At 38.8% G+C, this 27,642-nt stretch overlaps 1 protein-coding gene and 1 long non-coding RNA gene across 2 annotated transcripts in view; one reads left to right on the top strand and one right to left on the bottom strand.

The window, feature by feature from the left end:
* On the top strand, positions 1-27,567 carry LOC107592218 (SH3 and multiple ankyrin repeat domains protein 3-like). Its single transcript, XM_016281633.1, has 24 exons — positions 1-159; positions 5,827-6,090; positions 8,980-9,183; positions 9,288-9,359; positions 10,468-10,576; positions 12,717-12,868; positions 12,993-13,160; positions 13,327-13,443; positions 14,349-14,426; positions 14,505-14,571; positions 17,327-17,573; positions 18,168-18,331; positions 18,860-18,973; positions 19,093-19,168; positions 19,434-19,516; positions 19,601-19,725; positions 20,110-20,245; positions 20,375-20,455; positions 20,758-20,778; positions 21,194-21,330; positions 21,751-21,847; positions 22,014-23,889; positions 24,081-24,110; positions 24,758-27,567. The coding sequence occupies exons 2-24, from the start codon at positions 5,893-5,895 to the stop codon at positions 25,323-25,325; spliced, it is 4,920 nt and encodes a 1,639-aa protein (XP_016137119.1). The 5' UTR covers positions 1-159; positions 5,827-5,892; the 3' UTR covers positions 25,326-27,567.
* Positions 18,273-27,642, bottom strand: part of LOC107592222 (uncharacterized) — an 18,263-nt gene continuing 8,893 nt past the window's right edge. The window contains exons 2-3 of the long non-coding RNA XR_001609957.1: positions 21,192-21,280; positions 18,273-18,349 (exon numbers count right to left, since the gene is read on the bottom strand). This is a non-coding gene — a long non-coding RNA (uncharacterized lncRNA). The remainder of the gene's footprint in view (positions 18,350-21,191; positions 21,281-27,642) is intronic.

Consider the following 27,642-nt stretch of genomic DNA (forward strand, 5'->3'; position numbering starts at 1 on the left):
CTTTCCCTCTATCTCTCCTCTTTTCTCCCTCTCTTCTCTTTTTCACACACATACGTTCCAAATACACACATTAACACACTTATACACTTTCACAGAGCAGACACGGACCCTCGTAGAGGAAGTCGAGATGGTGTGGAATGTGTGCCCTGGTTTTATTAGGTAAGTTTTATGATTTCCAACACATTCTTGGGTGAATTGTGTGCGTGTTAGGATGTTTAAATGACTGTTTGTTGGAAGATGAGAGTAATTTGTGTCTTTTCGGGCTCTGTGTGTGTCATGTTTAGTCAGCGCACCTCTGCGGATGCGGATATTTTCATTGGGCATCACTACAGGGATTACAGAACACTTTTTCCTAACAGGCTAAATGTGTGTGTGTATGTGTGTGTTTGCAAGCGGATGTGTGAATGAGTGTTGCATTCACTCTATATAGGACTTCCTCAGGCAAAGCCTAATCTCTGATTTGTGTAGAGTTGAATTTTGCAGAATGGACGAACGTCGCCCCTTACCTTCTTTACCTGTCACTCTCTTACGTTCTAATTTCTGTCGTGACTGAGGCCAATCTATTCAGCCCTAACGCCCACACATTAAGCCATCACATTCTGTTTCTTCTACTTAATTTACACACTCTCTCTCTGCTGTTCTCCCCTTCTCAATCTCCCCTCTCTTTAAACATCTGTGTGGTGCTCGGTGCACGAGCACGCCTTGGGTCTTTTGCACACCCGTCAGGAGGATGCTCGCTCCAGATTTGTGCTTTGGCCCTTTAAAAGCAGGCAAAGTTTCCTGGTGAACCATTTTTCTGGTTGCCATAGTGATGAGCGAGGACTTGGAGAGGTGCAGTGGTACTGGGATGCAGTGACAGCTCTTAGCATGTGAATTCTCACACTGAGAGATGGAAATGCACTGAGGCTCTGAACAGAGACGGCGATGAGGTGAGACGCCCACGCGCATACACATCGTTATTGCTCACAGCACTCTTTGGCTGATCATACTGTCCCTGGATCTGTATACAGAGGTGACAGGAGCCCCAAAGGGGGAGGAAACCATATGGGAATGAGTGAAGGAGAAAGAGGATTTGTGAGTGAGTGCGTGTGCAATGATGAATGTTGGAGAAACTGAGTGTGTAGTTACTCTACGCAGAAGTTTTGCATTTAGGAGGATTTGTAATTGGGGTTGCTACTTTGAAACTTGACTGTAGAATATAAGCCAAACTAAATGACTTGTGTTTTAAGAATACATTTTAAATAATGCGTTTAATACTTTGAAATTGCATTCATTGCGCAAACCTCTCAGAAGGTCAGAACAATCTTAACCGAAGTCGTAGTGTACAAGAAATTTAGCAAATATGATGTTGGCATGACATTTCAAGCAGTTTTCTTCACTATGGTTGCTATACTTCAAATTTTCTATTCTTGCATAATTATTATACATGCTATTTAGTTTTTATGACATAATAATTGAGACTACATTGAATATTTATACTTTTAAGATTTAAAAATATAGTTAAAATTTAAAAGTATATTCTAAAATAATTTGTCAAAGTACAGGACTATTTCAGTGTGCTGCAAGGGATGATTAAAATATATATTTTTAAAAACTGACATCCATAAAAGTCCACAGATTCTGAAAATCTTTGAAAATCTGTAATTAAATATGTAATTTAAACCATTCATTTTAGGATTTTGCACTGGTTGTATTAATGGCTGACAGTGCAGAAATTAATTCAATAAGTAAATTTGTGACCGATCATGTGACTCTGTACAGATGGTCACATGTTCCTACACTGAAGCTCAAGATGCTCTGTGGATCATCTCAAATCATGGAGAACATGATCATAAAGTTTGACACAAAGCAGCCTTTGTGCTGATAAAACTAAAGAAGGACAAACCAAATACTAAGACATTCTGAAATTCTTGCTAAAATCGTTATACTGATAATATAATGTGTAATGAAAAAAGGTCAATTTTTTTGAATAAAACATGCTGAGTTTGTAAAAACCGGACAAGACTTTGGTCCCCACTGTATATAAAAAAAAGTCTAAAATAATTTTCTTTTAAATAAAAAAATGAATTTACATGTTATTTGTCAAACTACCCAAAACCCAAATGAATGCATTTACTATATTTCAGAGAGGTTTTAAGAACGGCTGCAGTCTTATAACTTCAGTCAAGTTCTTACCCACAGATCCAGACGTCAAGGTGTGGCTTATGTAACAGAAGCAGCACACTCATGTGATTTCTCCTTGATCTGATGAAATCAAAAGGAAATGAAATCTATCAGGACTTTTTGCCGCTGTCATCTATCACATCGCCTTCATATGTGATTTCAAATATTGATATATTCAGCATTAAAGAAATATAATACAATATTAGTGCTATATTGTAATTGCGTTAAAGGCCCTTCTAATGTGCGGTGGAAATAGAAACGTTGCTGCTCTGTAACTGCATGTGTGTGAGATTTGTAGGAAGGAGTGTGGGTGTCAGTAGTCTTTATTTCTGTTCCACATTCATGTGTGTGAGGTGAATTTTTGTATCGCCTGAGGAAAGAGTGGAGTTATCAGAGGCGTGCAGCCTTTCCTATACTTCCTGCAAAAACATCCCGAGGAGCCTCAGCCCAATCCAGCCAGGAAGAAGGGCAGGAAGTTGGGCTGAGATCACGGGAAGTAAATCACAAAGCCAGAAGGGCTTCGTATGAAAACAGGTCCAGTGGAAGTTTCTGGAGACTGTAACAGTGCTGGATTAAAGAATTGATAGTGCTGCTTCGGATTTGTGTTTGTGTGTGTGTGTGTGTGTGTGTGTGTGTGTGTGTGTGTGTAAGTGGGAATATGTGGGAGTTGATTCTGTATGTAAAATTGATGGGATTTTATGAAGGTTTTTTTATTTCTTCATTCAGACTGGCATCATTTTTCGGTGTGACTGCAACATGCTTTGAGAAATGCATTATCCAGCACCATGTATAAATAAAATCTCTTATTTTTAAATCAAAGGATCATTTAATCTCTTGTTGCTACATTTTATCCATTTTAAATTTACAGTGGCACTTGAACAGGCTGTATCGAGTGACATTAGGTTTTACAAAGATGTTGATTACAACCAGAATGATTTATTTAAGCGTAGCCTCACCTGAGGTGTTTATTGAAACGTTGGTGATTGGTCGAGATGCTGAATCTTGGCTGCTTATTGGTGGTCTTCAAACAATGCTTTTGTTTGGTTGAGATGGTCTGGAGACCATCCTGCTGTAATTTCCTCCCGGTTTTCCTGCTCGGGAATATTCAGCATCAGGGTTGGGCTTCAAGTGTCCAGAAATCTCAGACCTCGGAGGGAGTGCCGGCACATTTGGCCCTGCTATTTTACAAAAACAAAGTGCGCATTGTGGAATACTGGCAGAAAACCATTGGAATAAAGACGGAAAAAAGTTTGAAATACTTGCGAATGTACAGGAACTTCACATGGGAAGTCCAGGTCAAAGGTGAACTCCTCCTTGTTTCCTTGGTTTCAATACATCTAGCTTGTTAGTGGTGTTTGCTAAAGAAATATTACTATTGCTCATACTTAATGTTGGGGATTTTAACAAACCCCTAAATATCTAAATACTAATCTTTGGCATGCAATTTGTCTGTTTTGCACTATAAGTGACATGGAACGTTAAAGAGAGTGTGCTGTTACTTTTCTAAGTGATTAGACTTACGATTTTGCCTGCAAGATGTTAAAACGCTTACACTTAAGGAAGGAAACTTGCCAGAATGTCTTGCCTTATGGGTGGATACTACTTGAGCCAGTAGGCAATAACTCAGTTCACCCTAGCAACCACTTAACAACTTCCTAGAAACCACTCAGAACGTCTTAGCATCATGGGAACGGCTGGGAACTTCATGAGACATCATGGGAACTTTTGTTATGATTTCTTCTGAAAACAACATTTGGTTACAACTACCCTAGTAAAAAAGTAATATATTTAAAATACATTTATTTCATACTAAGCATAGTTCAAATCTGTTAACATATTTACTGACATATCGCTTGAGACTTACGGATATAAAAATTATAATTTTAAACTTTATTTGGAGTACTATTTGTGCACAATGCACATTTCTTAATATTATGCCTAAAATGTGTTTTAATGTCACTATTGATGAGGATTGTATGATCTTTGAATAATATCGGTCTTTAAATGCAAGATATTTAAAGTGTACCTAAAGTATATTTGCAATAGTTCCACTTTAGCACAATCAAATATCCTTCAGTTTATCTTTAATTGGTCTTCAGCACTACTTCCGCACAATTAAAGTGCATTAAGCACAAAATTAGGTGTTCCAATTTAAGAATACCAGTTTAGTACTCAAAAAGTACAATTGCAGGGTATTTTAATTAGTACATAAATATGTAAATGTCTTTGTAGTATACTTAGCCTGAAATAAATCTATTTCAAATTAATTTTAATCTATTTACTTTTCAAAAGGGTACTGCCTAAAAGAATATCTATGTCATTTTATGTAATTGATTATTAGTGATCACAGACCTTTATATTTTGGTATTTTAATTCAGTTGAATCATAACATCTCAGATCTTAGTTAGGTTTCTGCTGGTCGTACAGTATAGTTTAACAATGCTGATGCAAATGATACTTGCTCTTTACAGGGATTTTCCATCTAATGTTCTCTGTGACAATGTCTGTTACGTAATAGAGGACTTCCCTTCTGTCTCTGTGGACAATAGTCAAGAGTGTCTGAAATGTTTTAGCTTGTGTGTGATTGCATTGGAATGAGTGAGTAGGTGGACGGCTACATGTGGCTGGCTGTGATAATAGTATGGTAAAAGAATGAAGCATATTCCTCCACTGATTCTTAGTGTGGCTAAAAATGTGCAAGGTATTTATCCCTCTGAAGCATACAAAATGAATCTTTTTACTTCAAAACAATAACACATGATAATTCCAAGTGTTTATATTTCATCAAAACATCTTTTCACTGCAATAAAAGATAATAGTCATACAGTAGGTAAATCAGACTGTACCAGGCAAACACAGAACGTTCCTCTAACGTTAGTGTATGGATTCTCTTAGGTTATTTATTTGAAAACCAATACATACCATTCTTTTATTTAGGCATTATTTTTATAATCAAAATTTGATGTGTGAGCCAAACATTACTGGGAATGTTGTCATATATAAATTGCACAATAACATATAAACAAGACAGACATATAGAATTGTGCGAAACGGTCTAAAGTAATTGCCTATGATGCTTTGGATGCAACATCGCACCCTGAATGGTTAAAATGACTTTGACGCGCACATAATCATGCTTCAGAGGGTTAAGTATTTAAAATGGGTGTCAAGAGTTCAAGAGTGCCGGTGGCTTGTTGCTTGCGATGCTCCAAACGGAGGGACTACAGTGAGCGTGTGTGTGATTTTGCAGAGCTGTCTCTAAAGAGGAAGTGGTAACGCACCAGAACAAGCAAAGTGCTGAGTTGCCATGGTAACTTGGGATGCAGGGTTCCCTCAATTTCCATTATTCCCAAGTGGATCTGCTTCACAGTGTCCATGGCAACCACTCACAACCAATGGAGTTCCTCTCTCTCTCTCTCTCTCTTTTCTCACTGTCTCCGTCAAACTCTCTCATCCCGTTATTTTATCTTGATTTGTGGTAAAAATGTCATCTCCATGCTTACGTAAAGACGTGACACTGACATTATTTGACATTATGAGCCACAAATGCACACTTTGAGCACATGCTTTTTACTAGTATGCAGGTAATCTAATACCAGATCTCCCAAAAACACCCTAAACAGTACATTAGAATGAGTTTGACAGGTGCATGTTGTCTTGTAGGGTTGTGAGGCCGGCGTGTTGAGCAGAACGCACACACACTCACACACATACACACTCTCCCGGAGCATGCCTATCAGTCCACCTGCCGACGGCAAACATGAGGCTCTCGACCGGCCGTGGCAACAACACACCCCTACCAACGGTAATCACGGAGATGACAGCATTCGGGCCTCTCCTGGGACTAAATCTACCTCCGAACCTATGGAGGATCTCCACGGAAATGCAGTTGTCATCCGCATCGGAATCCCTGATCTGCAGCAAACGGTGAGCGCTCCTCATATGCATATGCAGGGTCGCTCTTTTCTTTGAAATGGCTGCACTGCAGCACAGGAGTAGAGAGTGGCAGTGATTGGTACAGACCGAGTTGTTGATTCTGCGTGGGAGTAAGGGGTGTGTGACAAGAGGCTTACAGCATGTCGTCTACATGCATGCATGTTTCTGCACAGGGATCCACAGTCACTTGTGCTGAAAGATGCCGCATGCATGTCGATTGCATATATGGTGTCATCCAAAAGTGGACTTGGAGTTTAATTGCCGAATAAATTTGCGTTTCTAATTGTTGTTATGTGGAACATGTTTACATAATCATGTCAAACACAAAACTGCAGACATACCTTTCTCTGCTTACAGTCGTTTCGGCATCCAGCGTAACTCCCTGCTTTCTGTCAGTGTCCGACGGGGGTACTTTGAAGTTGAGTTTTGTACCTTGCACCTCTATTAAAGCGGTCATGAAATTAAAATTCCCCTGATCTTTTGACATATAAGAGGTCATTGTGCTATAAAAACATTCTATAAGTTTCAGAACTCAAAACTTTCTCATTAGTATAAAAACAGCTTATACTGAAGGCAGTCTGACAAAACAACAGCTTTTGGAATGTTCCACTCTATGATGTAATAGTGTGGATAAGCACCGCCTCCACAGAAGAACATCAACGCCTGCTTCTACATCACTGCCTGTTTAGCCCCGCCCACAGATTCACACGTGTAGTGTAAATAACGAGAAGGGCGAACGCAGGTCTACACAGAAACAAAACGATAAACTTTATTTGATGAACTTTATTTTTAATGGAGTGCCATTGGAGTAACTTGGTCCTTTGTTCACTTCATTTTACTGTGGATTCATTTACAAACAAGGCACAATTCGACAGGATTTTCAGAAAGACTGAAAGTAAAAGACGATGCTGTGTCGATTACATTGGATCCAATGTCGTACCTCACAAGTGTGAGTAACTGTTTTTATTACGTGATCACTATTGCGCTGTCTGTTATTACAGATCGTTTGATATGAGTATTTATGCTTTTTAACCTAAATCACAGCAGTGTCCATCTGTGAAGGATGTAGGCTGTCAAACATACACATCTGTTAGCCAATCATAGCAGTGGGCATTTACTTCTGAGTCTACAATCCTCCACGTCTATTCAAACAGAGTGTTCTAATGAGGGGGGTTAAAAACAGGACAGAAAATAGCTTATTACTTCTAAATTATGATGTTTTTTGATGTGATCTTGATAACGTTATAAGTGGACCTCAGAAAAATACAAAATAAAAAACAGAGGCAGTTCAACCCCTTTAAGGTTCTTATTTTCGCCCTCTGCTTCTCATATTATAGAAACCTGCGAGCAGAAAATATTAAAGGAATAGTTCAAGTTTTCAAAATGAAAATTAGCTTAAAATGTACTCACCCATAAGCCATCCAAGGTGTAGTTTGTTTGTTCATTGGAACAGATTTGGAGAAATGTAGCATTACGTCACTTGCTCACCAATGGATCCTCTGCAGTGAATGGGTGCCGTCAGAATGAGAGTCCAAACATCTGATGAAAACATCACAGTAATCCACATGACATCCATCAACTAATGTCTTCTGAATTAAAGAGCTGTGTGATTGTAATAAACAAATCCACCATTAAGACATTTTTAACTTCAAACCGTTTCTTCCAGCTAAAATACGAGTCCTCTATCCATAATATTCTCCAGTTAAAAAGCACTGTTTATAAGCCAAAACAGTCCAAAAGAAATATGACATTTAAATAAGTTAAAGTACCTTGATGGATTTGTTTCATACAAACAGTCAGCTTTTCTCTTCACAAAACGATTATTGATGGACAGGAGTCATGAGGATTACTTGTGGATTATCATGATGTTTTCACCCTCAGGCTGTTCAAGATGTAGATGAGTTCATAGAAACAAACGCCTGTACATCTTGGATGGCCTGAGGGCGAGTACATTTTCAGTAAATTAGAATTTTTGGGTGAACTATTTCTTTAAATGGCGTTATAATATTTTATTTTATATAATAAAATATTTCTTTAAATGGTTATTTTTACAATGCAAATCTCACAAACACCATTTCACTTCACTTTCAGCTAATTTAAGTAAGAAGATGCCATGAGTTCAGCACATTCTTATTGACCGATTATGAATAAACGTTCAAGAACAAATAGTACAGGCCTTTATCTCTTAAAGGGGTCATATGATGTTGCTAATATGAATATTATTTTGTGTATTTGGTGTAATGAAATGTGTTTATGGCATTTGGGCGGCGTTATGCAAATTTTCCCACACAGTGATGTAGACTTGTGGGGGCGTGTTTAAACGAGGCATTTTAGGAGGGCGTGGACCAGTCTAAACTTTTATAAAGAATATCTCTTTGGGTTTGAGACTTTAGTCTTTGCAACTTCAGGGATCTTATCTATTCACAAACAGCTTGTAACACTCCAAAGAGAAAGGAAAACTTGAAATCGCATCATATGACCCCTTTAAATGATCTTAAGTGAAGTCTAAAGCCTGGTGCTTTTGGAGGAATTATTTAATGGACAGATAATCATGTTTTCTATAGTATTGAACTATTTGCTGCAGTAAATATTGTGGCATTTCAAGACAATTGATAACGGAGCAAGATTCAAATTGTACATGAATAATTAAACTTATACCTGGCCTAGTCAGAGCCACGGCACAGCAGTTAGCTCATGTAATCCAGGCACTTTAAGCCTTGGTGCTCATATAGGTGATGCAAGTTTGAGTCCAGCCTTCTACATATCCTGATAAATATCACCTAATTTATGTCAATCTGTATAATAAATTATGCATAAATCCTAAAATAAAAGCAACATGACTGTAGGAATATGACGAGTTTGTAATATATGTGTTTTCAGAAATGCCTGCGATTGGACCTTGAGGCTCCAGTGTGGGTTTGTAAGCAGCGAGTTCTGGTCACTCTGACACAAAGCCTGACCGATGTGCTTAACTATGGCCTCTACCTCCCTGCCTTTAACGGGCGCGCCGGAAAGTTCCTTGATGAGGAGAGATTGCTCAGGGACTATCCATTCCCTACGGTCACACCTGTACCGTACCTAGAGGTGCACATCCTTCTGCATCCTACATTGAGTTCTCACTTATTATATAATTAGGTCATGTTGCTATTATTTTCATTTACCGGTTTAATTCATTTGTGTGACTTCAGTTCCGTTACAAGAGGCGTGTTTACACTCAGAGCCATGTAGATGACAAGCAACTGGCCAAACTACATACCAAGGTAACATTTAACATTCATGTTCTCTACGGTTCGTTTGGGGTTGGTACACATATTTTATTTTTAAAGAATACTTTTATTGAGAAAGGACGGATTGAAATGATCAAGAGTGGAAGACATTTAAACATATTTATTTTTCCAATGAATGCTGTTCTTTTGACCAGCTGTTTCTTAAACACCAAATCAGCATATTAGATTGATTTCTGAAGGATGTCGTGACACTGAAGACTGGAGTACCGTCTGCTGAAAATTTAGCTTTGCATCACAGGAATAAATATCATTCTAAAAATATTAAATATATATATATTTTAAATTGTAATGATATGTCACATTTACTATTTTTTTTTATTAAAATAAATGCAGCCTTGGATAAGACGTCTTTCAGAAACATAAAAAAAAAAAAAAAAATCTTACCAACCCAACAGTAGTATATAATTTTATTCACAAAGCTGTTGTTCTAAATGCTGAAACGTTCCAATTAAAAAAAACAAACAAAAAAACCTTGTTATCTAAAACATGCTGTAAGCTATTTGTTTTGGTCTTGAGAAAATTGCATGTTTCTCTGTGACAGTTTAAATGCCAAATAGAGTCATGGGAGCAGCCCATGCTTTTTTAAAGCCAAATGTAAAAAAATAGCTAATTAGAAATGCTCTCTGTCTGCGAATCATTTAGTGCATTCGATTTTGCTGACATTGCATTTGCTGACATGTCTTTAAAGGATGGGCTTGGAGAGGGCATGCGGCTCAGGTTAGCAAAATGGCAGAAGTTAGCAAAAGAATTTTAATTGCTTACAGTGCCTTTAAAAGGAACATAACCTACAGTTTGATTACATTCATTATTCTACGTCCAATTATGCTAGTCAAGGTTTCTTGCAGCAAAATAAAATTTAATTTTAGATTTTTTCACTTTTAGAATTGTACACACTGTTCTGATACTATATCTTTAAGACTTATTTAAATATAAGTGAATAACCACTTGGCTAATTTCTTTGTATGTGCTCCATTTGCTCCAAAAACAAGATTTCTGAATAAAAAATAATGGTCTAAGCAACTTTCTGTTGTGAATGTAGTATGTCACTTCTTAGTATTTCACTCATTTATGTTGCTGCCAGGCCAATCTAAAGAAGTTTATGGAGTATGTTCAACAAAGGTGTGTGGACAAGGTCTGCAGGTTCCTGGAGAAAGGGCTGGACCCCAACTTTCATGATGCTGAGAGTGGGGGTGAGTACTTTAGAGTATAAGGTGGTGTTCTGAAACCAGGAGGCAAAGTCCTTAATCAAATTTAAATTCATGTCTCAGTCACATTTTCTTGGTTAAAGGGATAGTTCACCCAAAAATGAAAATTTGATGTTTATCTGCTTACCCTCAGGGCATCCAAGATGTAGGTGACATTGTTTCTTAAGTAGAACACAAACAAAGATTTTTAACTCAAACCGTTGCAGTCTGTCAGTCTAGTGACGCGTCTTCTTCTTCTTCTTGCTTTACGGCGGATCGCAGACTTATAAGTGCATTACCGCCACCTATCTCTCAAATGGACCATTGACACTCTATCTACAATCTCAATTAGGAGTGTTAATGGTAGCAAGCAAGAAGAAGAAGAAGAAAAAGACGCGTCACGCGCCGGCTGTCGAGGACACGCTCAGTACGCACTCAAGACAGTTCAGACAGTTCAGACATTGCAGTGCATCAGAGGTAAAAAATTATATAAATACTGTTCAGTTTCTTGCACAGACTGATCGTTTCGTGTCTTTACACATCAATGTATCGTCACGAGCCGCAGGGTTTCATTTGGTTTTGTTTGTGTATGTTTTTGTTTTTACTCTCAAAGCCGTGATTCCTATTCACTTCCATTATAAGACTGACAGACTGCAACGGTTTGAGTTAAAAATCTTAATTTGTGTTCTACTGAAGAAACAAAGTCACCTACATCTTGGATGCCCTGGGGATAAGCAGATAAACATCAAATTTTCATTTTCGGGTGAACTATCTCTTTAAATGAACATTACTTAAGATTATCAGAAAAAAAAAACAATTTAATTTTATATTTTTACAACAATGTAATCAATATTCTATTTATTATAGCCAAGTATGAATCTCATCAAGTAGTGTTTTTAAGCATTTTAGTTATTTTAACAAATTAACTTGAGGCAGTAACAATTTAAACAATCTATTTTATTTGTGAACTTATGTTCAGCTATTCTGTTTAATAGTTTACTATTAACTTTTTTTTGGTTGAATTTTTCGGATCATCAGTCATCAAAGCTCGGTAAACAATGGTCACAGACAGAGATTTACCTAAAATTTCACCAAGCTGATTACTCACTAAAAACTCCCACAGATCATGTTTCCAGGCCATTTCAAGTCTTAGTTTGATATATCAGAGTGGTTATATCAAAGTGTGTGAGTTTACTTACTTTTTTATTAGTCTCCCCATTAATGCCATTATATTGTTCATTCAGACAGATCCCAAACACAAGAGGTGGGATTTATAGCATGAACCAATCACAGTTGAACATAACCAGTCATAATCAATCATATCACTTTTCACTTGACTTTATCCCATTCATTCTCAATTACCACTCCACTAAACTCACGGCATGCTTTAGGGGGTCTGTTAAAAATCAGTGTGCTCAGGGGAAGCGAGAGAGATGCGGACTCCTGCTGTAACTTTACCTGCTGGTGTCGGTGTTGGACAGTGTTTCTTTAGAAAAATATGTGATTTATATACTTTTTAATGTTATATTTTGTAATATTGGTGTTGTTTTATTTTTGTACTGCATTTTTTTCTCATCCAATATTTTGAGGAAGCACTGCCTCCCTTGCCCCTAATATGTATATATATACAGTATATATATATATATATATATACAGTATATTTCATGATTCTGAATTCAAACTTTGTATCTAATATGTGCCATTTTGAACAAGACTGGTTGAGAGTCTTGGCAAAGATTATGATTGAATAATAGTATAAATGTTGGTCTGTTCCTCACATAAAGCTATCATATAATTTCAGAAGTCATACAACCTACTTTTATGATACTTTTAGGGTGCTTTTTGGAGCTTAGAGACATATTTCACAATCTACTTTCAATGTGTGCAAAAGAGCAAATTGGGCATTTTGCCAAACATGGAGTAAACAAAATAATACGGGATTGGAGCAACATGAATTTTCATTTGGCATGAAAAATAGGTGAACTATTCCTTTAAAGTTTGCCTTGATTAGCATACTTTAATGAATGTAAATTTAGGACAAAGCTAATCAGCAAGGACATTCGACAAAATGAGCCAATCATTTATTCGCTGAAACGGATTTGACATTTAGCATTTTTAATCATCTCTGCATGTGCGATGTTTCCAGAATCTCCTCTCACTCTCGTGGCCCAGCTGGACACTTGTGCCGATCTGATTAAGGTGTTGAGGAGCGGAGGAGCCCATCTGGACTTCAGAACCAGAGACGGCCTGACGGCACTGCACAAAGCGGTCCAAACGCACAACCATGTAGCATTGACTGTGAGTTGATGCACTTTCCCTCCCACACGCACAATCCAAAGAAAGACTCATCCTTATACAACTCATCACAAGCTGTTGGGAGTCTGTGCACATATGTCCATCATATTTTGTGTGCTATCCGCAGACATTGTTGGATCTGGGGGCGTCTCCAGACTATAAGGACAGTCGTGGGCTCACCCCCCTCTATCACAGTGCCATGGTTGGGGGAGATCCATACTGCTGCGAGCTGCTGTTGTACGATCACGCCCAGCTGGGCTACAGCGATGAGAACGGCTGGCAGGAGATCCATCAGGTAATGTCTGATGCGCAGAACTCTCTCATTAAACGTAAAAGGGAAGAAAATCTCCTGTAGCTTAAAGTTTCCTTCTCCAGCGAGACTAAATATATAATTTTTATTGTTTGCTACACCTGTAGCAGTGGATGATCGAGGCGCGCATGTGTGTGTTTTTGTACCATAGGCTTGTCGTCATGGAAACGTGCAGCACCTTGAGCACCTGTTATTCTATGGAGCGGAGATGAGCACTCAGAATGCCTCAGGAAACACAGCACTACACCTGTGTGCCCTCTACAACCAGGTACGCACACCCACAAATACATATACAAACATTCTCCATTCTCAACTCCATCAGATGCTTTCTCAGAATATTTGGTATGTTCGTACAATTTTTAAGTAAACACTATGCAGTATGCATTCTTGTGCATTTTTGTAATGCACACTCATGCAAAAAAATTGAGGATGACCTGCTACATATGTCAAAATGTGTGAAATGTAACTATAGCGAACTGAGTGGAATATTGTAATTGTACCCAACTCCAGCTTCCTCTGCTGGTGTGACAAATGAACCTGAAGTGATATTAACTGCAGTTTTTTAACATCATCTGTCATCTTTCAAGTACATTAACATGCACAAGTTCAATTTCAGTCAGACTAAAACATTAATTTTGTTCTTAAAAAAATGTAAATGCTTCAGTTTGAACAAATACTGTCGATGTTTGCAACAATTTTGATGTTGTTTGGTTTGTATAGTTCATCCATATTTGCATTTAGCCTAAATGTAGACTACTGTGAGACTGGATATGTATTTTCTTGCCCCTGAAATTTTGGTATATGTAGGTTGAAACTAACTATATTTTCTATTGCAAAAATACATTTAATTGACTATTAGATTTTGTTCTTCTTAGTATTTGTTTTATTATAGATTATGTTTTCATCCAAATATATTAAGGATGCGCTGCCTTCATTGCTTCCTCAGGGAACACACCTCTATTTCACATTTTTTAAAATAAAAATATAGTAGTCAGTATACATACTTCGCAGTAAGCTATATGCTAGTATTTCACTGCAATTGTATATAGTTATCAAACTCAGCTGGGCATCAGATCACATATAAAACGTACAGGGTGTTATAACTGTAATCTCCTCTCATGTTTTCTCTTGCACTCACCACCTTTTTATTTATTCTCTCTGCCATATCTACAGGAAGGCTGTGCTAGAGTTCTCCTGTTTCGAGGAGCAAATAAAGAAATCAAGAACTACAACAACCAAACAGCATTTCAGGTATGAAACATCTCTCAGATGTTTTGGATCAGCTCTAGTTCCTTTCCTATTATGTTGCATTTTTTTTCTTTCTCGTAGGTTGCTATCATCGCAGGGAACTTTGACCTGGCAGAAATCATCAAGATTCATAAAACCTCAGATGTTGGTGAGTTGATCAGGATTTAGTTTGAATTGCTTGAAGCATCAGGGCTTGAATCTTGGGTCTATTTACTCGGCACCACAACACCATAATAAGTTTTCGTGGGTTGTCTAGATGAAATCAGTTCACTAATTCAAACCCATTATTGGGTATCATTTCAGATAAAACCTCGATTTATTATTTAGTTTAGTGGATGCAGCACAAGTGCTCCTTTCAGAGTAAATGCAGAAATGACAACATAAGAGTGGTTGATCATACGAAGCAGCGTGAATCTAGTAACTTTATCACAGCCTGTCAAAACAATCCATAAATGCATGATTTTTATTTTTTTAATTTCAGACAGTCAGATCTAGATACTGTTCCTATCAGCACTCTAACTTTTTTAAATAAGTGATGTATTTGTCTAGTGTATGTGGGCTAATCTCTTTATGATTTGTGTGTGTTTCTCTTTGTAAATCTCAGTCATGCTCTGTGTGATGTAATCTGTGAGTCATCTGTTTGTAATTTTTGTGCAATCTGAGTGTGTGTTTCACGTGCTGATCTTCCTGTGCGGTCTTCATGATGTATTTGATTAACTAACTAGTGCAAATCCTTGCTTCGCACCCAATTTGTGTGTGTTTGTTTTAAACACAAAACTGTGTGTTTAAAGTGGTCATATCATGAGAAATCTAATTTCATTCAGTATACTAAATCTTGCTGTATCTTTCAAAACTGAAAACGTCCTTCCCAATCTAAAAAGGCCATTTAGTGAAACAGAACTGCAAAATCTTTCTCATATAAATCAGATACAGTTGCATTCATAAGTTCACATTTTGCCATTGTTCATAAGATTTTTTTTGTAGAATGTATAAATGAACTGCACTGTGTATTGCCTCCTCAAGCATCAGTGACTGTCACCTGTTGTGATAGTTGTGCATGACTCACAGTCACTCAATACCTTATTACATGTTTAAGTTCTCAAGCACAGTTGCTCAGAGCATGCTGGGAAACCAAGAATTTACTGTACCTGAATGGATTTAGTATAGAGCAGGGACAGGGACAAACCGGCGACTCATTCACAACTATCACAAAAGACTATATAAGCAAACACTGATATTTAAGGAGGCAACACATGTTATTAAGAACCAAGGGTTGTTATATAAAAATGTATAATTTTTCTCATATTTATTTATTCTTATTTTTAAGTAGTATTTTGTATTATTTGTTTTAATTTACACAGTGAAGAATATGCAGTGTTTTTATACATTTGATTACTTAATACAATGTATGTAGCATTTCTTATTTATTTGTTCTACTGTAGTTTTTTGTCCTATTGTTTGTAATTATTTTCTTATTCTAATTTAATTGCTGACTTGTCTTCAGTGAGCTTGAGGTTTGTTTATTTAGACTTATTAGACTAGTATTAGTTTTTTGTGATATTGACAAGAGTGGCAAGAATGATGACATTTCTATGCTATCAAAAATTTAGATATCTTAAAGCAAAAATAACTATATTGTGATATATATCGTTATCATGAAATAAAATTACTCGTATCGTGATATAAGGTTTTGATCGTATCGCCCACTCCTTATAATAATAATTAGTATTAGTCGAATTTTTATTATCTGTTTTATTTATTTATTATTTCTCATTAAAAATTCGAAATATCTTACTGATTCTGCAAGTGGTTTTTAAACCTATAAACAAATGTATATTAACACAAAACCTGCAAATCAACATCACCTATAAAGAGCATTTACGTTTGAAATGTTAAAGGTACAGTAGCAAAATTGCACTTTTAATTATAAAGGTGGATGAAAACATAAATGACTTTGTTTCATATGTTTTAGGTTTTTGAGGTTTGATATGACCCTTTTAAAGTCCGACTTTATTTATGATATTTACATCCATAAACCATGAACCATCAAGGACTTGCAGCCTATACATGACCTCCACCTGACCATTTCAATCAAAATTAATTGGACGTATTATAATCTTAAACAGCAGCTATACACATCTTAAGCCGTTCTAACACCGTGGTTCACAGATGGGGTGCTAGTCTTCAGGTTATGAGTGATTCCTCTCTATCTCAGCCTGATACAGGTTAATCTGTTCTGCTAGTCTTTTTCTTCATGATAGATTGGACATCTCTATACCAGCCTCCTGGAGAGTGTTCTTGATCCATTCGACAGGCGAAAATGGGTTTTATTCACAACTGATAGGATTCTTCGAGAATCCATTACAGTGGTCATTCTGGTCTAGCAGATCATTTAATGTTTCTGCATGATTTTTCGATGATTTAGGCAACTACACCGTAGCTGAAGTTGATCCAGGTACGTATTCAAATACAATTTCCTGGAAAAATCAATTTGGGATGGAAGAAAATAGCACTGTTTCTGTGGCGCTTTTAAAAAGTTGCTTTGTTTGAATGACACAGCGGGATATTAAACAACTGGATATTAAAAGGACTGCAATTTCCAAATGGTTCTCGGATGTAAATATATATTTTTAAAGATAAAAGTGCACTTTAATAAATATAATGTGCAGCAGTAAGAGCCAAATTGTGTTATAGCACAAATGCATATTTCCTTTTCCATAATTGGTGTGTGTGGTGTGAATCTTTTGTTATGTGTATGTCTGATATCTTCCACAAATTTACATGGTTTTATATTACAAGCATGGAAATCAAATTGACTACAGCAATATAAATATCGCTAGGCTCTGTGTGTTTTTATGTAAAGTATGCATAACTATTTATGTGTTGCCGTCTTCCTGTAAAAGTGCCTTTCAGGGAGACCCCTTCTTATTCGTCTCGGCGGCGTGCGGTCTGCGTATCCCCTCGTCGCTCTCTGATGCGATCGGCCAGTGATAATGCTCTAGATGAGAGTCTCACAGCTCCCTCTCCGGCCCCCTCACTTCGCAGCCTGCCCCCACTGGAGCCCGACGACACCACCCCGTCCCAGCGCAGCCCCCAGGCTGCTCACACGCGCAGCCTCAGGAGACACACCCGCTCAGGAGGACACCTCAGGTGCGGAGCTATCCTTGATTTATATTAATCAGAGGTTCCATTAAACCAATGTGATTTTCTTTTTTGCTTTTTCTATTTGAACACAAAATTAGATATTTAGCCACATGTCCAGACTGCTCTTTTCCATAAAATTAAATGTCATATTTATTTAATTTTTGCTTTATTTTCAGTTTTTTAAATTTCAATTATTTACATTTAATTAATTTATTTACACTTCACTTCATCCAAGGAGTCATCCTTGATTTGTATTTTTTTTCTTTGCTTTTCTATTTGAACACAAAATTACATACATTTAGCTACATGCCCTGACTGCTCTTTTTTGGTGGAAAAAATAATAATAAAGTTTTTAGCCATTTAATTTTAATTTCATTTTTTATGTAATTATTTATCATTTTAATTTATATTTAATTTGACTTATTTCTGAAAAAATCTAATAAGTTTTTCCCCCATTCAGTGAAAACGCATGGTGATTGAAGTTCAGTTGAAATAAATAATAATAATTAATAAAGCATTGATTACCTGACAAAAAAAAAGACAATATCCACCTCAGAGTTGGTTGTTAATCATTTCTGCACACGTGTTTGCACACCGCAGCCCTGGCAGTCCTGTACAGAGAGAGCCAAGTCCTCCAGCCGTGTCTCGAGGGCCCAAACGACGGCTGTACAGTGCGGTGCCCGGCCGAACCTTCATCGCTGTCAGCTCCCACACTCCACAGGGCGAGGGTGAGATCACACTCAACCGAGGAGAGAGGGTCAAAGGTCAGTCAGCCAGCCTCTCTGTGTGAGATGCAGCAAAAAGATCACGTTATTTTTATGCTGGAGTTGAATATTTCTTCAACTATGGGCTACTATGTCTACTCACAGTGTTCAATAGTGAATATACATGCATTACAGGAGAATTGAACCATCATGAACAAATTAGGAATACAATTGCAGACTGTCTTGCAGAAGCTAAATGCATAACTATTTTATATATATATATATTTATTTATAAATTTTATTTAAACTTTTTTTTTTAAGTGTGATGGCTTGGTATGGAACAACAGTAAAACAATAATATTTACACTTGAAGGCATTTGAAAAAGTAACAAATGAGATTAAGACTTGGTAAAAAGTGCCTACCAAGAGAGATTTAACATAATATTCAAGTAAATAAATATAAAAAATAAATAAATAAATAAAAGTTTTAATATCTTGGAAAATAAATGCCTGCAGTTGAATAACCATCCATATATGAGTTAAATATCCGAAATACAGCATATAACAGTTTATACGTGTCTCCACCAGTGCTAAGCATAGGTGAAGGTGGATTCTGGGAAGGCTCAGTTAAAGGACGAACTGGCTGGTTTCCTGCCCACTGTGTAGAGGAAGTCCAGATGAGACAATATGACCCACGACTTGGTCAGTGTGCACATACACACACCTGCATTCAGAGCATTTAACAGCATTATTTTAAAGTATTCTGCAGTTTAATGTTCAGATCTTATTGTTATTGATGTGCCCACTCATCTGTTTCTCAGAGACAAGAGAGGATCGCACCAAGAGACTTTTCAGGCACTACACTGTTGGCTCCTACGACAACTATACCTCTTACAGGTATATATTCAACCATATATATATACACATGTAAATATCATCTGAGTGTTCCATGCATTACTGTGCACAGTATACATACTGCAGAAATAATATGAGTAGAATGGTATTGTGCTTTTCCAACCATTGCCTTTCTCTCTCCTTCATCCTGAATAAAATAAAATATGGTGCCAGTGTAGGGGATTATGTGTATGGGAGGGGGAATCTATGAAGACAGTGAGTTCTGGCAGTGCAGCACGTCTGACTATTGACTTCTATAAATTCACAGTGATTATGTTATAGAAGAAAAAAGTGCAACGTTGCAGAAGAGAGACAGCGAAGGATTCGGCTTTGTGCTTCGGGGAGCTAAAGGTCTGAAACACACTCACATGCATGTATGTTTGCACGAATAACATTCACATACAAATGCAGTAATTAAATGCTCTTTCTTGTCAGCTGAGACACCCATAGAAGAGTTCACACCTACTCCTGCTTTTCCTGCCCTGCAATACCTGGAGTCTGTGGACCTGGAAGGGGTGGCGTGGAGGGCAGGGTTAAGGACTGGAGATTTCCTCATAGAGGTTAAAAAACCTTTTGATTTATACACACACATACACAACTTTTTCTTTGCTAAAGCAGTGATTTTCAAACCATATATTCAAAAACTGGCCTAAATTAATCATTGTAATTAACAAAAAGAAAAAAGAAAACATTTAATTATTTGACTAATCTGAGAAGTCTTATACGTCACCAGAGAAGTCTGCCATTTGATTAAAAATTACAAGCTCAATTTAAAAAAAAAAATCATCATTCACAATAAGATCAATAACATGCATTTAGAAAACAGATTGGGTGAATTTCAATTTCATACTGACGTTTTTAGACTAAAGAATGTCATCATGCTTCTGCTGGATTTCTACCGGCTATGTGTTACATCTTTCTCTAATTCTCCGCACATTTGTCAGGTAAATGGGGTGAGCGTAGTAAAGGTGGGACATAGGCAGGTGGTATCACTGATTCGGCAAGGTGGAAGTCGGCTAGTAATGAAGGTGGTGTCTGTCACACGCAAACCTGACACTGGAGACGTCGTCCGCAAGAAAGGTTCTTGTCCTCTCTTCATTAATGCATGCACACCATGCATTTTTCTTTTTGTTTGACTGGACATCAAGAATTAGAGAATCCTGCAAAATCTAAATATCGCATTTCTTGTTCTTTCTGACAATTAATTAGCCCCACCACCTCCCAAGAGAGACCCAAGCACCAGCCTGACCCTACGCTCAAAAAGCATGACTGCAGAACTGGAGGAGCTGGGTAAGACAGATGCTCATACAAACCTCCTTGTGTTATGCTAGGTCTCAGATAAGTTAAGTTAAAACAGATGTTATCATTATCTTTGAGGGCATAGGCACATGTTGGATCCTTTTTTCCAGGAACACTAATTGAGAAATACGTGCAAATTAATGTCTTTCCGTGAGAAAGATACAGCAGTGAAAGGAGTTTGAATGATTGTGCAGTGATAGCTTTGCTCATTCATTGCTAATGAAAATTGACCATCTAATACGCAATCTATGAGCTAAACCAGGAACTATAGATTTGTCCTTCTTGTCCACAAGCGTCAAGGAGAAGGAGGGGAGGTAAGATATGAAACCAGTCTCACGTTAATGATGTCCTTTACTGGTTCTATATGCTGATTAGCATGTGATGTCATGGATGGATTTATCTAACCTGTTTTTTTAGCTTGTGTGTTGTTGCCTGTGACTGCGAAAAATTGTAAAGTCAAAGTATGTGTATGTGTTTGTTTGTTTTTTGTGGATTGTAGACAGCTATTATGTATGTGTTTTGTGATGTATTTGTGACTGTATATTTGTTTTCGCGTTCCTTGAGACTATGTATATTATACATTTGGAATCTGTGTACTTGTATTATTTGGTGCACCTGGTGACTGAGTTTGGTCTTTTTTGATTTGATCAGAGGAAGGACTGGAATATTGGTCAGGAGTGTGTATTAAGTGTTTCTGTATGTGTGTGCATCTGTGTGTATCCCTCACAGAGAAGTTGGATGAGATGTTGAGTTCGCCCAAAGAACCGGTTGTAGTGATGAGGCCACGTCCTGCGGATTCAGACTCCAGAGCAGCCACTGTGAAACAGAGACCAACAAGTCGCCGCATCACACAGGCTGAGATCAATGTTAGTCTGATACACATAAACATACACCATTTTAAAAAATTGTGTACTTTTAAGTGTTTTTATTATATTATAATAATATAAAAGTTATCATTATGTTTTCATTAAAACTAAATACAAGAGCACTTGTTATATATGGCAATATATAGTTTCTGACATACTATGCATTGTATGCAACAGATGGTGCATATATCACTACTATAGTACAGTAGCCAAATTGTGTCAGTAAAGATCTGGCTGCTGATCAGTTGTTGTTTATAATGCATATTGTCTTTAGGTTAAAAAAATGAAATTTGCTGTGATTGCATTTTCTGTTTATTTCTTTGATAGCTGATTAATCAGAATCTGTGATTTGTTTGTTGTTCTGACAGTAACTGAATTCTGGCCAGTATTTGATCACGTATTGTTTTTGTTTGTGTGTAGTCTCTGTTAGAGAGGCAGGGTTTGCAAATAAGTTCCCTGGCTGTGGACAAAAGTCACATGCAGCTGCCTCGGGGAATGTCAAGAACCAAGTCATTTGGTAATGTGTCATTGGCACATACACAAATACAAACATTCTCACAAATTCTGTCTTTTCATAAACATAAACCAATGATATAAAAATGTCTATTAAAACACAATGATCACCAGTTCATCACAGTTCTAATCTTTGTACACCCACAGTCTCACCGAAAACTGTTTTACAGGTGCTCCTGAAGATGAAAGAATCGCAGCCCTGATTGGAGAGCATCGCTTTCCGAGAAGCTCCTCGATGACTGACAGCTTTAGACAAGACAGTATTCCACCCCCTCCACAGACAGCTCCTCCACCACCTCCAACTCCCTACTTCCTAGATTCAGGGCCCCCTCCGTCCTTTCTTCCACCTCCGCCCCCTTCTCGCACTGCCAACCAGAGCCGTTCAAGCTTCCGCCCGGGGGCGGAGCCCAAACTCCATGGCCCAGTCACGACAGACCGCCAGCGAAAAACACGCTCCATGATCATTCTTCAGGACACCACCCATTTGCCAGTGGAGCCTGCCCCTATTGCAAGACCACAAACGCCTACCTCTGGAGCGGTTCCACCTGAACGTGGTCGTAGGCGTGGACCACCTGTGGAGAATCCGTATGCTAACGTAGGTCGTCTAAGTGCAGTCTATACTCCTACCAAGCCACAGCGTAGAAAGAGCCCACTAGTCAAACAAGGACCAGTTGAGGAAGGAGCCGTTACTCAGACTAGTAGAGACCCCTCTCCTTTGGGAGGGTTACGGATTCCCCACAGTAGCCGAGCAGAGCAGTTCCAACAGCAGGTTCTCTCTGAGCGAGCTAGAATTACACCTCCAGGGGCCCGACGCAGACCCAGCGTTTTCCTATCTGTAGAAGGGGGCGCGACTGAGCCGCAAACAACCCCGTTACTTTCTCAGTCCCACTCAGTGGATGAGTTGGCCGAGTTGCCTCCACCTGCACCAATGCTTTCCCCTGGCCCACCACCAGGGGGCACCACTTTTATACACCCTCTAACAGGTCGACCACTGGATCCTTCCTCACCTCTAGCACTTGCACTGGCTGCACGAGAACGTGCCCTTAGTGGCCGGAATACACCCACTCCTACGCCTTCGCCCACACCTTCGCCCACTCAAGGTCGAGCAGTTGAAAGGCCAGAGACAGTAGGAGGAGCGACACCACCTGCTCCTCTTGAGGCTCCTCCATCTAATTCCTGGAGAGACGAACCGGTCAGCATCACAGAAACGGCAAGCCAAGTGACTAGCGGTAGCCCTGGGTCTGGACGAAGCCTGGAAGAGGTACTTGTCCCACCCAGCGTGCAAGGTGTCCAACCTGCGCTGATGGATACAGAACATACCCCACCGGCAGTCCCACCCACTCTACCTTCCCCTGCCCCTACCCTCTCAAATCTGACTGCTCGAAGTCTGACTATGAGCTCAGAGGAGGACGCGGAGCCTTACACAGTGACACTTCCCCCTGCGTTGCTCTCGTCCAGTGATGAGGAAACCAGAGAGGAGCTTCGGAAGATAGGCCTCGTGCCGCCCCCTCAACCCTTCTCTAATGGCCTTCTAATTAACGAAACACCCAAAGCCACTCTAAGCATTTCACCTAGCGGATCACGGCCATCCATTGCAAAGACCTCCTCTGGAAAAGCCAGCGATTCTACGGCAGACTCTGGGGTTGAAGACCCACATATGGAGACCACCAGTACTGTTTCCACAGTCTCCAGCATGTCCACTTTGTCTTCAGAGAGCACAGACTCTGCTCATGCTAGCAAACCACGTTCTGGGGTGGGGCGTGGTCGCCCCGCCCATCTCAGGGACCCACTGCTTAAACAGTCATCAGACAGTGAGCTGCTTCCACACCCACCCAGCACAGGCCCCAGCCGTCCACGCTACCTATTCCAAAGACGTTCCAAACTCTGGGGGGAGGAGCCCCGGGGCCAGATGGGTGGGTCTGATGAAAGTCGGCCTGCTGCTATGGGGGCAGAGTTGCTAAGCAAAGACACTCATTCTCTGGGGGAGGAGCCACCGATGGGAGCACCTCTTGACCCTGGCAGGAGATCACCTGTGGGAGGTGCCAGGTAGGAAATACCTGTTAAAAACTGCACCAACTTAACAACAGCAGCACATCTGCACACCTGCATGAATCACAGCACAACTTTCAATATTATTTAGCAATACACCCACTTGACTTTTGACACCCTTAGCCACACACCTGGTTAAAACTGCCTATCCATAACACACGTGTGTGTGTGTCTGTATGTCCTTGCAGATGTGAGGAGAATGGAGAAGAGAGTAAATCGTAGGTTTTTAGCTCTGTGGGTAAAAACAACTCCTTGTCTAACTAACTTTCACTAAACCCTTTACTGCAGCCGTTAATCAAGCTGCAAATGCTACTGTGGGCTTGTATTAAAGGCTTATGGTAGTTCATTATGCAGTAACTGAGGCATTTAAGCTTCTGTCTGTCTTTGCGCAACGAAACTGGAATTTTCAGTGTACCGCTGGGGGCCAATCAAATTGCTTTTTCATAAAAAGTAAATGAAACAAATGTTGAATCTACATTTAGTTTGTATTGCTGCATTGATTGTGGTAAGTTTATTGCAGCAAGTTTCGGATGTTTACAAAATGAATACTGATTGCATGCTGTGGTGGAAATACTGTGAAATGCTAATGCACCATTTTTATACCCATTCTGAGGACTCCAGTTTTATATTAACTGCTCTAACTGTCATTTTATTGCATTAAGTTTTCTGCATGCTCTGCACTATTTAAACCCCAATGCTTACAGCATTGGATCCACTTTCCTTTTCTCTCACATTAGCACCCCAGTAGTTTCCTAAAAGTACTGCAATTAAAACTCTACCTTTGTTTTCTTTTTTGCTTCCGCTACATCTTCCTCTTTCATATTTTTCCTTTAATTGTCTTTTATGTTTTCACTCTCTCTCTTAGACTCTTTAGTAGTTTAGGGGAGCTTCACACCATCTCTCAGCGGAGTTACGGCACCACCTTCACAATACGTCCTGGCATTCGATACCCAGTGACCCGTAGGACTCCAAGCCCTGGAGCCACACCAGAACGGAGTGAACCGCTGGGGCCTGTCCGTACATTCGGCCCTCATCACCATCATCACACAATCCTCAAGTCTTCTAGCCTAAGTTTGCCCCAGGAGCCCAAGGAGGTGCGTTTCGTCATGAGGAGCGCCAGCGCTCGAGCCCGCAGCCGTTCTCCATCCCCCTCTCCATGTGCCTCCCCCTGCCCTTCACCGGTACTGGGAGCCCCTCTCCTGGCCCTGCGGCCATTCAGACAGCGCCCCCTAGCACTGTGGAGTAAGTATGATGTGGGAGAGTGGCTAGAGAGTGTGGGACTAGGAGAACATCGTGCCCGTTTTTTGGAGCACGAGATTGAAGGCGCCCACCTGCCTGCACTGACCAAGGACGATCTGGCAGAATTAGGGGTGACGCGGGTGGGACACCGAATGAACATTGAACGTGCACTGAAGCAGCTGCTGGAGAGTTGAGGAGAGACAAAATGCAGGATATAGTCCCATCACAAAATAAATTTGTACTATTAAAATTTCAAGTTATTCCGAAGTCTAACACCATAGTTTCCAACCCACATTTTTTTTAGCATTGCTCAGCCCTTATATAATATAGATTTTACCCAAGCATCAACAATTTAACTCCCACAAAACCCACCATGTTTCTTCACTAGTTTGCCACCTACTAAGAGTAAAAATAACATGCTGGACAGGAGTGTGGACCTACTGCGCAATATCTACTATTTACAGCTACAGGTCTAAGAAAATCAAACTGGCCATGTTTTTAACTGGGTCTTCTGCACAATAACAAATGATATAGCCAGCAAGCAGCCATTTCCTTCTCGTGCCATGTTTTACAATCAAATGATGATGATGAAGGTGTGGCAAACATACAGACTGCTCTCACATTATCAGAGGAAGTCTGAGAATATCTTCACCATCTGGATTTGTGTGCATTTCCTGCTTCCAGGAGAGAGACTTCTGAATTTTAGAAAGCAGCGTTAACTTGAGTGCAAAGGGAAAGGAAAGAGCAGAAACCTCTCCTGTAAACAATGCCAATGCTTCCAAGTGCCCGGAATTTACAGTATGTTCACCGACCATCTTGCAACTCAATAGTAGATAGCCATGTTAATGGTGATTATAAGATGCGTTGCAGTAACTGGACTTGGCATGTGAATGCAACATGTCCAAGTAAGAAAGAATCTGACAATCTGCCCTAAACCAGGAGAATAAAACTTCTCCCAATACAATACAAGTGTGGCCTTGAGGTAATACTGCCGCCATCTAAAATTTGTTAAAGATAGATATTTTCAGTCACTACATTCAATTTTATATGTATATGCTATATATGGAGTTATATATTCAAAAAAAAAAAAGAATGTATGAGAATAAGGTGAGATATACTTGTCTTATGCCCTGTGAGATTGTGTCATATTTGGTCTTACTTTATATTTGTTATTTTATTTGTCTATCAACCAATACACTAACATGAACGCAGTTACTCTTTTTTTCCCCATGGTATAACTTGTGATTTGTGAGTTATAAACACATAATCTTTGGACCAGTTCATGGTCCGTTATTTAAGAATTTCATAATTAAGGACGGACCTTTTTTGTCTATTATGAATAAATCCTCATTAAGACTGTAGAATAACGGTTTCGTTTAAACAGAGGATTTGAAATGCTATGGGTTGGAGGAATTTATTTGTTACCTTTTGTAAATGATAACTCAGCATCAGTCGATTATTTCATGCTGATAATTTGTGAATTCAAGACGTAACAATGTTTCTTTGCCATGATTTGGTTATGTATTGTGCAATTACTCATTTGGGATTTAATTCCTATCAAGTCTTTCATTTTAGAACAATATGAGCAAAATATGCTACCTAAGGGCTTTTAACATAAATTTAATTGTTATTAAACATGTTTTAATGCAGACTGCTAAACTGGTGAATTTGTCTGATCCCCAGTTGTCTACAACTTAAAGTAATAATGTGACACATTGGCAAAAACAAAGCTAGTGTTTATAGGCCTTAAAAAGCAGTGTGTCCCTGACCATAATGACCTGGGAACCTTTTTTTGTTCCTAGTAAAAGTGTGACATTTTCTTCTAGTACAACCAAATTACTAAAAGTAATCTGAGCATATCTACTGTGAATATAGTTATTTTTCTCATTTCTCATTTTAAGATCCCCAAGATTGTCATATAATCAAGCAAATGTTGAGATTATATTGTGTCAAAAAAATTATCTGGTAACTAGCTTGACTGGTTTGTTGTGTTTGGTAAGCTGGAACAGTAGGTGTTGCTGTGGTTTACACATTTAACTAGCAGTTGAACTGAGGAGAAAAATCCACACACTTGTCACTCCTCCGGTTGGTCAATTTGCACAAAGATGTGGGTGCTACTGTTTATAAGCCATCTGCATAAAATATTACTGTACTTCCCTCATCTGTCCCTGTCCTTCTCCCTCTCTTCCGATCCTCACTCATTTACACTCTCAAACACAATTATGTAGTTAATTACTGGTGTACGAGAAGAGTGTGGCAGCCATGTTCTTTTAGTTTACCACTTTTAGGAGCCCTTTCTTCTGTTGTTGACTTTTTTTTTTGTATTCTTTGTTGGATGAAGTGATTTGAGGATCAAGCTTTTGGACATGTTTGCTTTAAAATGAGAAAATGTACACAAAAATATAATTTGACTTGTCTGTTATTAAAGATCATCTCTCAGGCTGTGGGGATTAATCAAAGAATACATCATCTTTCTGTGGAGAAAAAGAAGGGGGTTGGGTTTATTACTCT

Source organism: Sinocyclocheilus grahami, unplaced genomic scaffold (assembly GCF_001515645.1).
Source record: "Sinocyclocheilus grahami isolate Dianchi unplaced genomic scaffold, SAMN03320097.WGS_v1.1 scaffold151.1, whole genome shotgun sequence".
Taxonomy (NCBI): domain Eukaryota; kingdom Metazoa; phylum Chordata; class Actinopteri; order Cypriniformes; family Cyprinidae; genus Sinocyclocheilus; species Sinocyclocheilus grahami.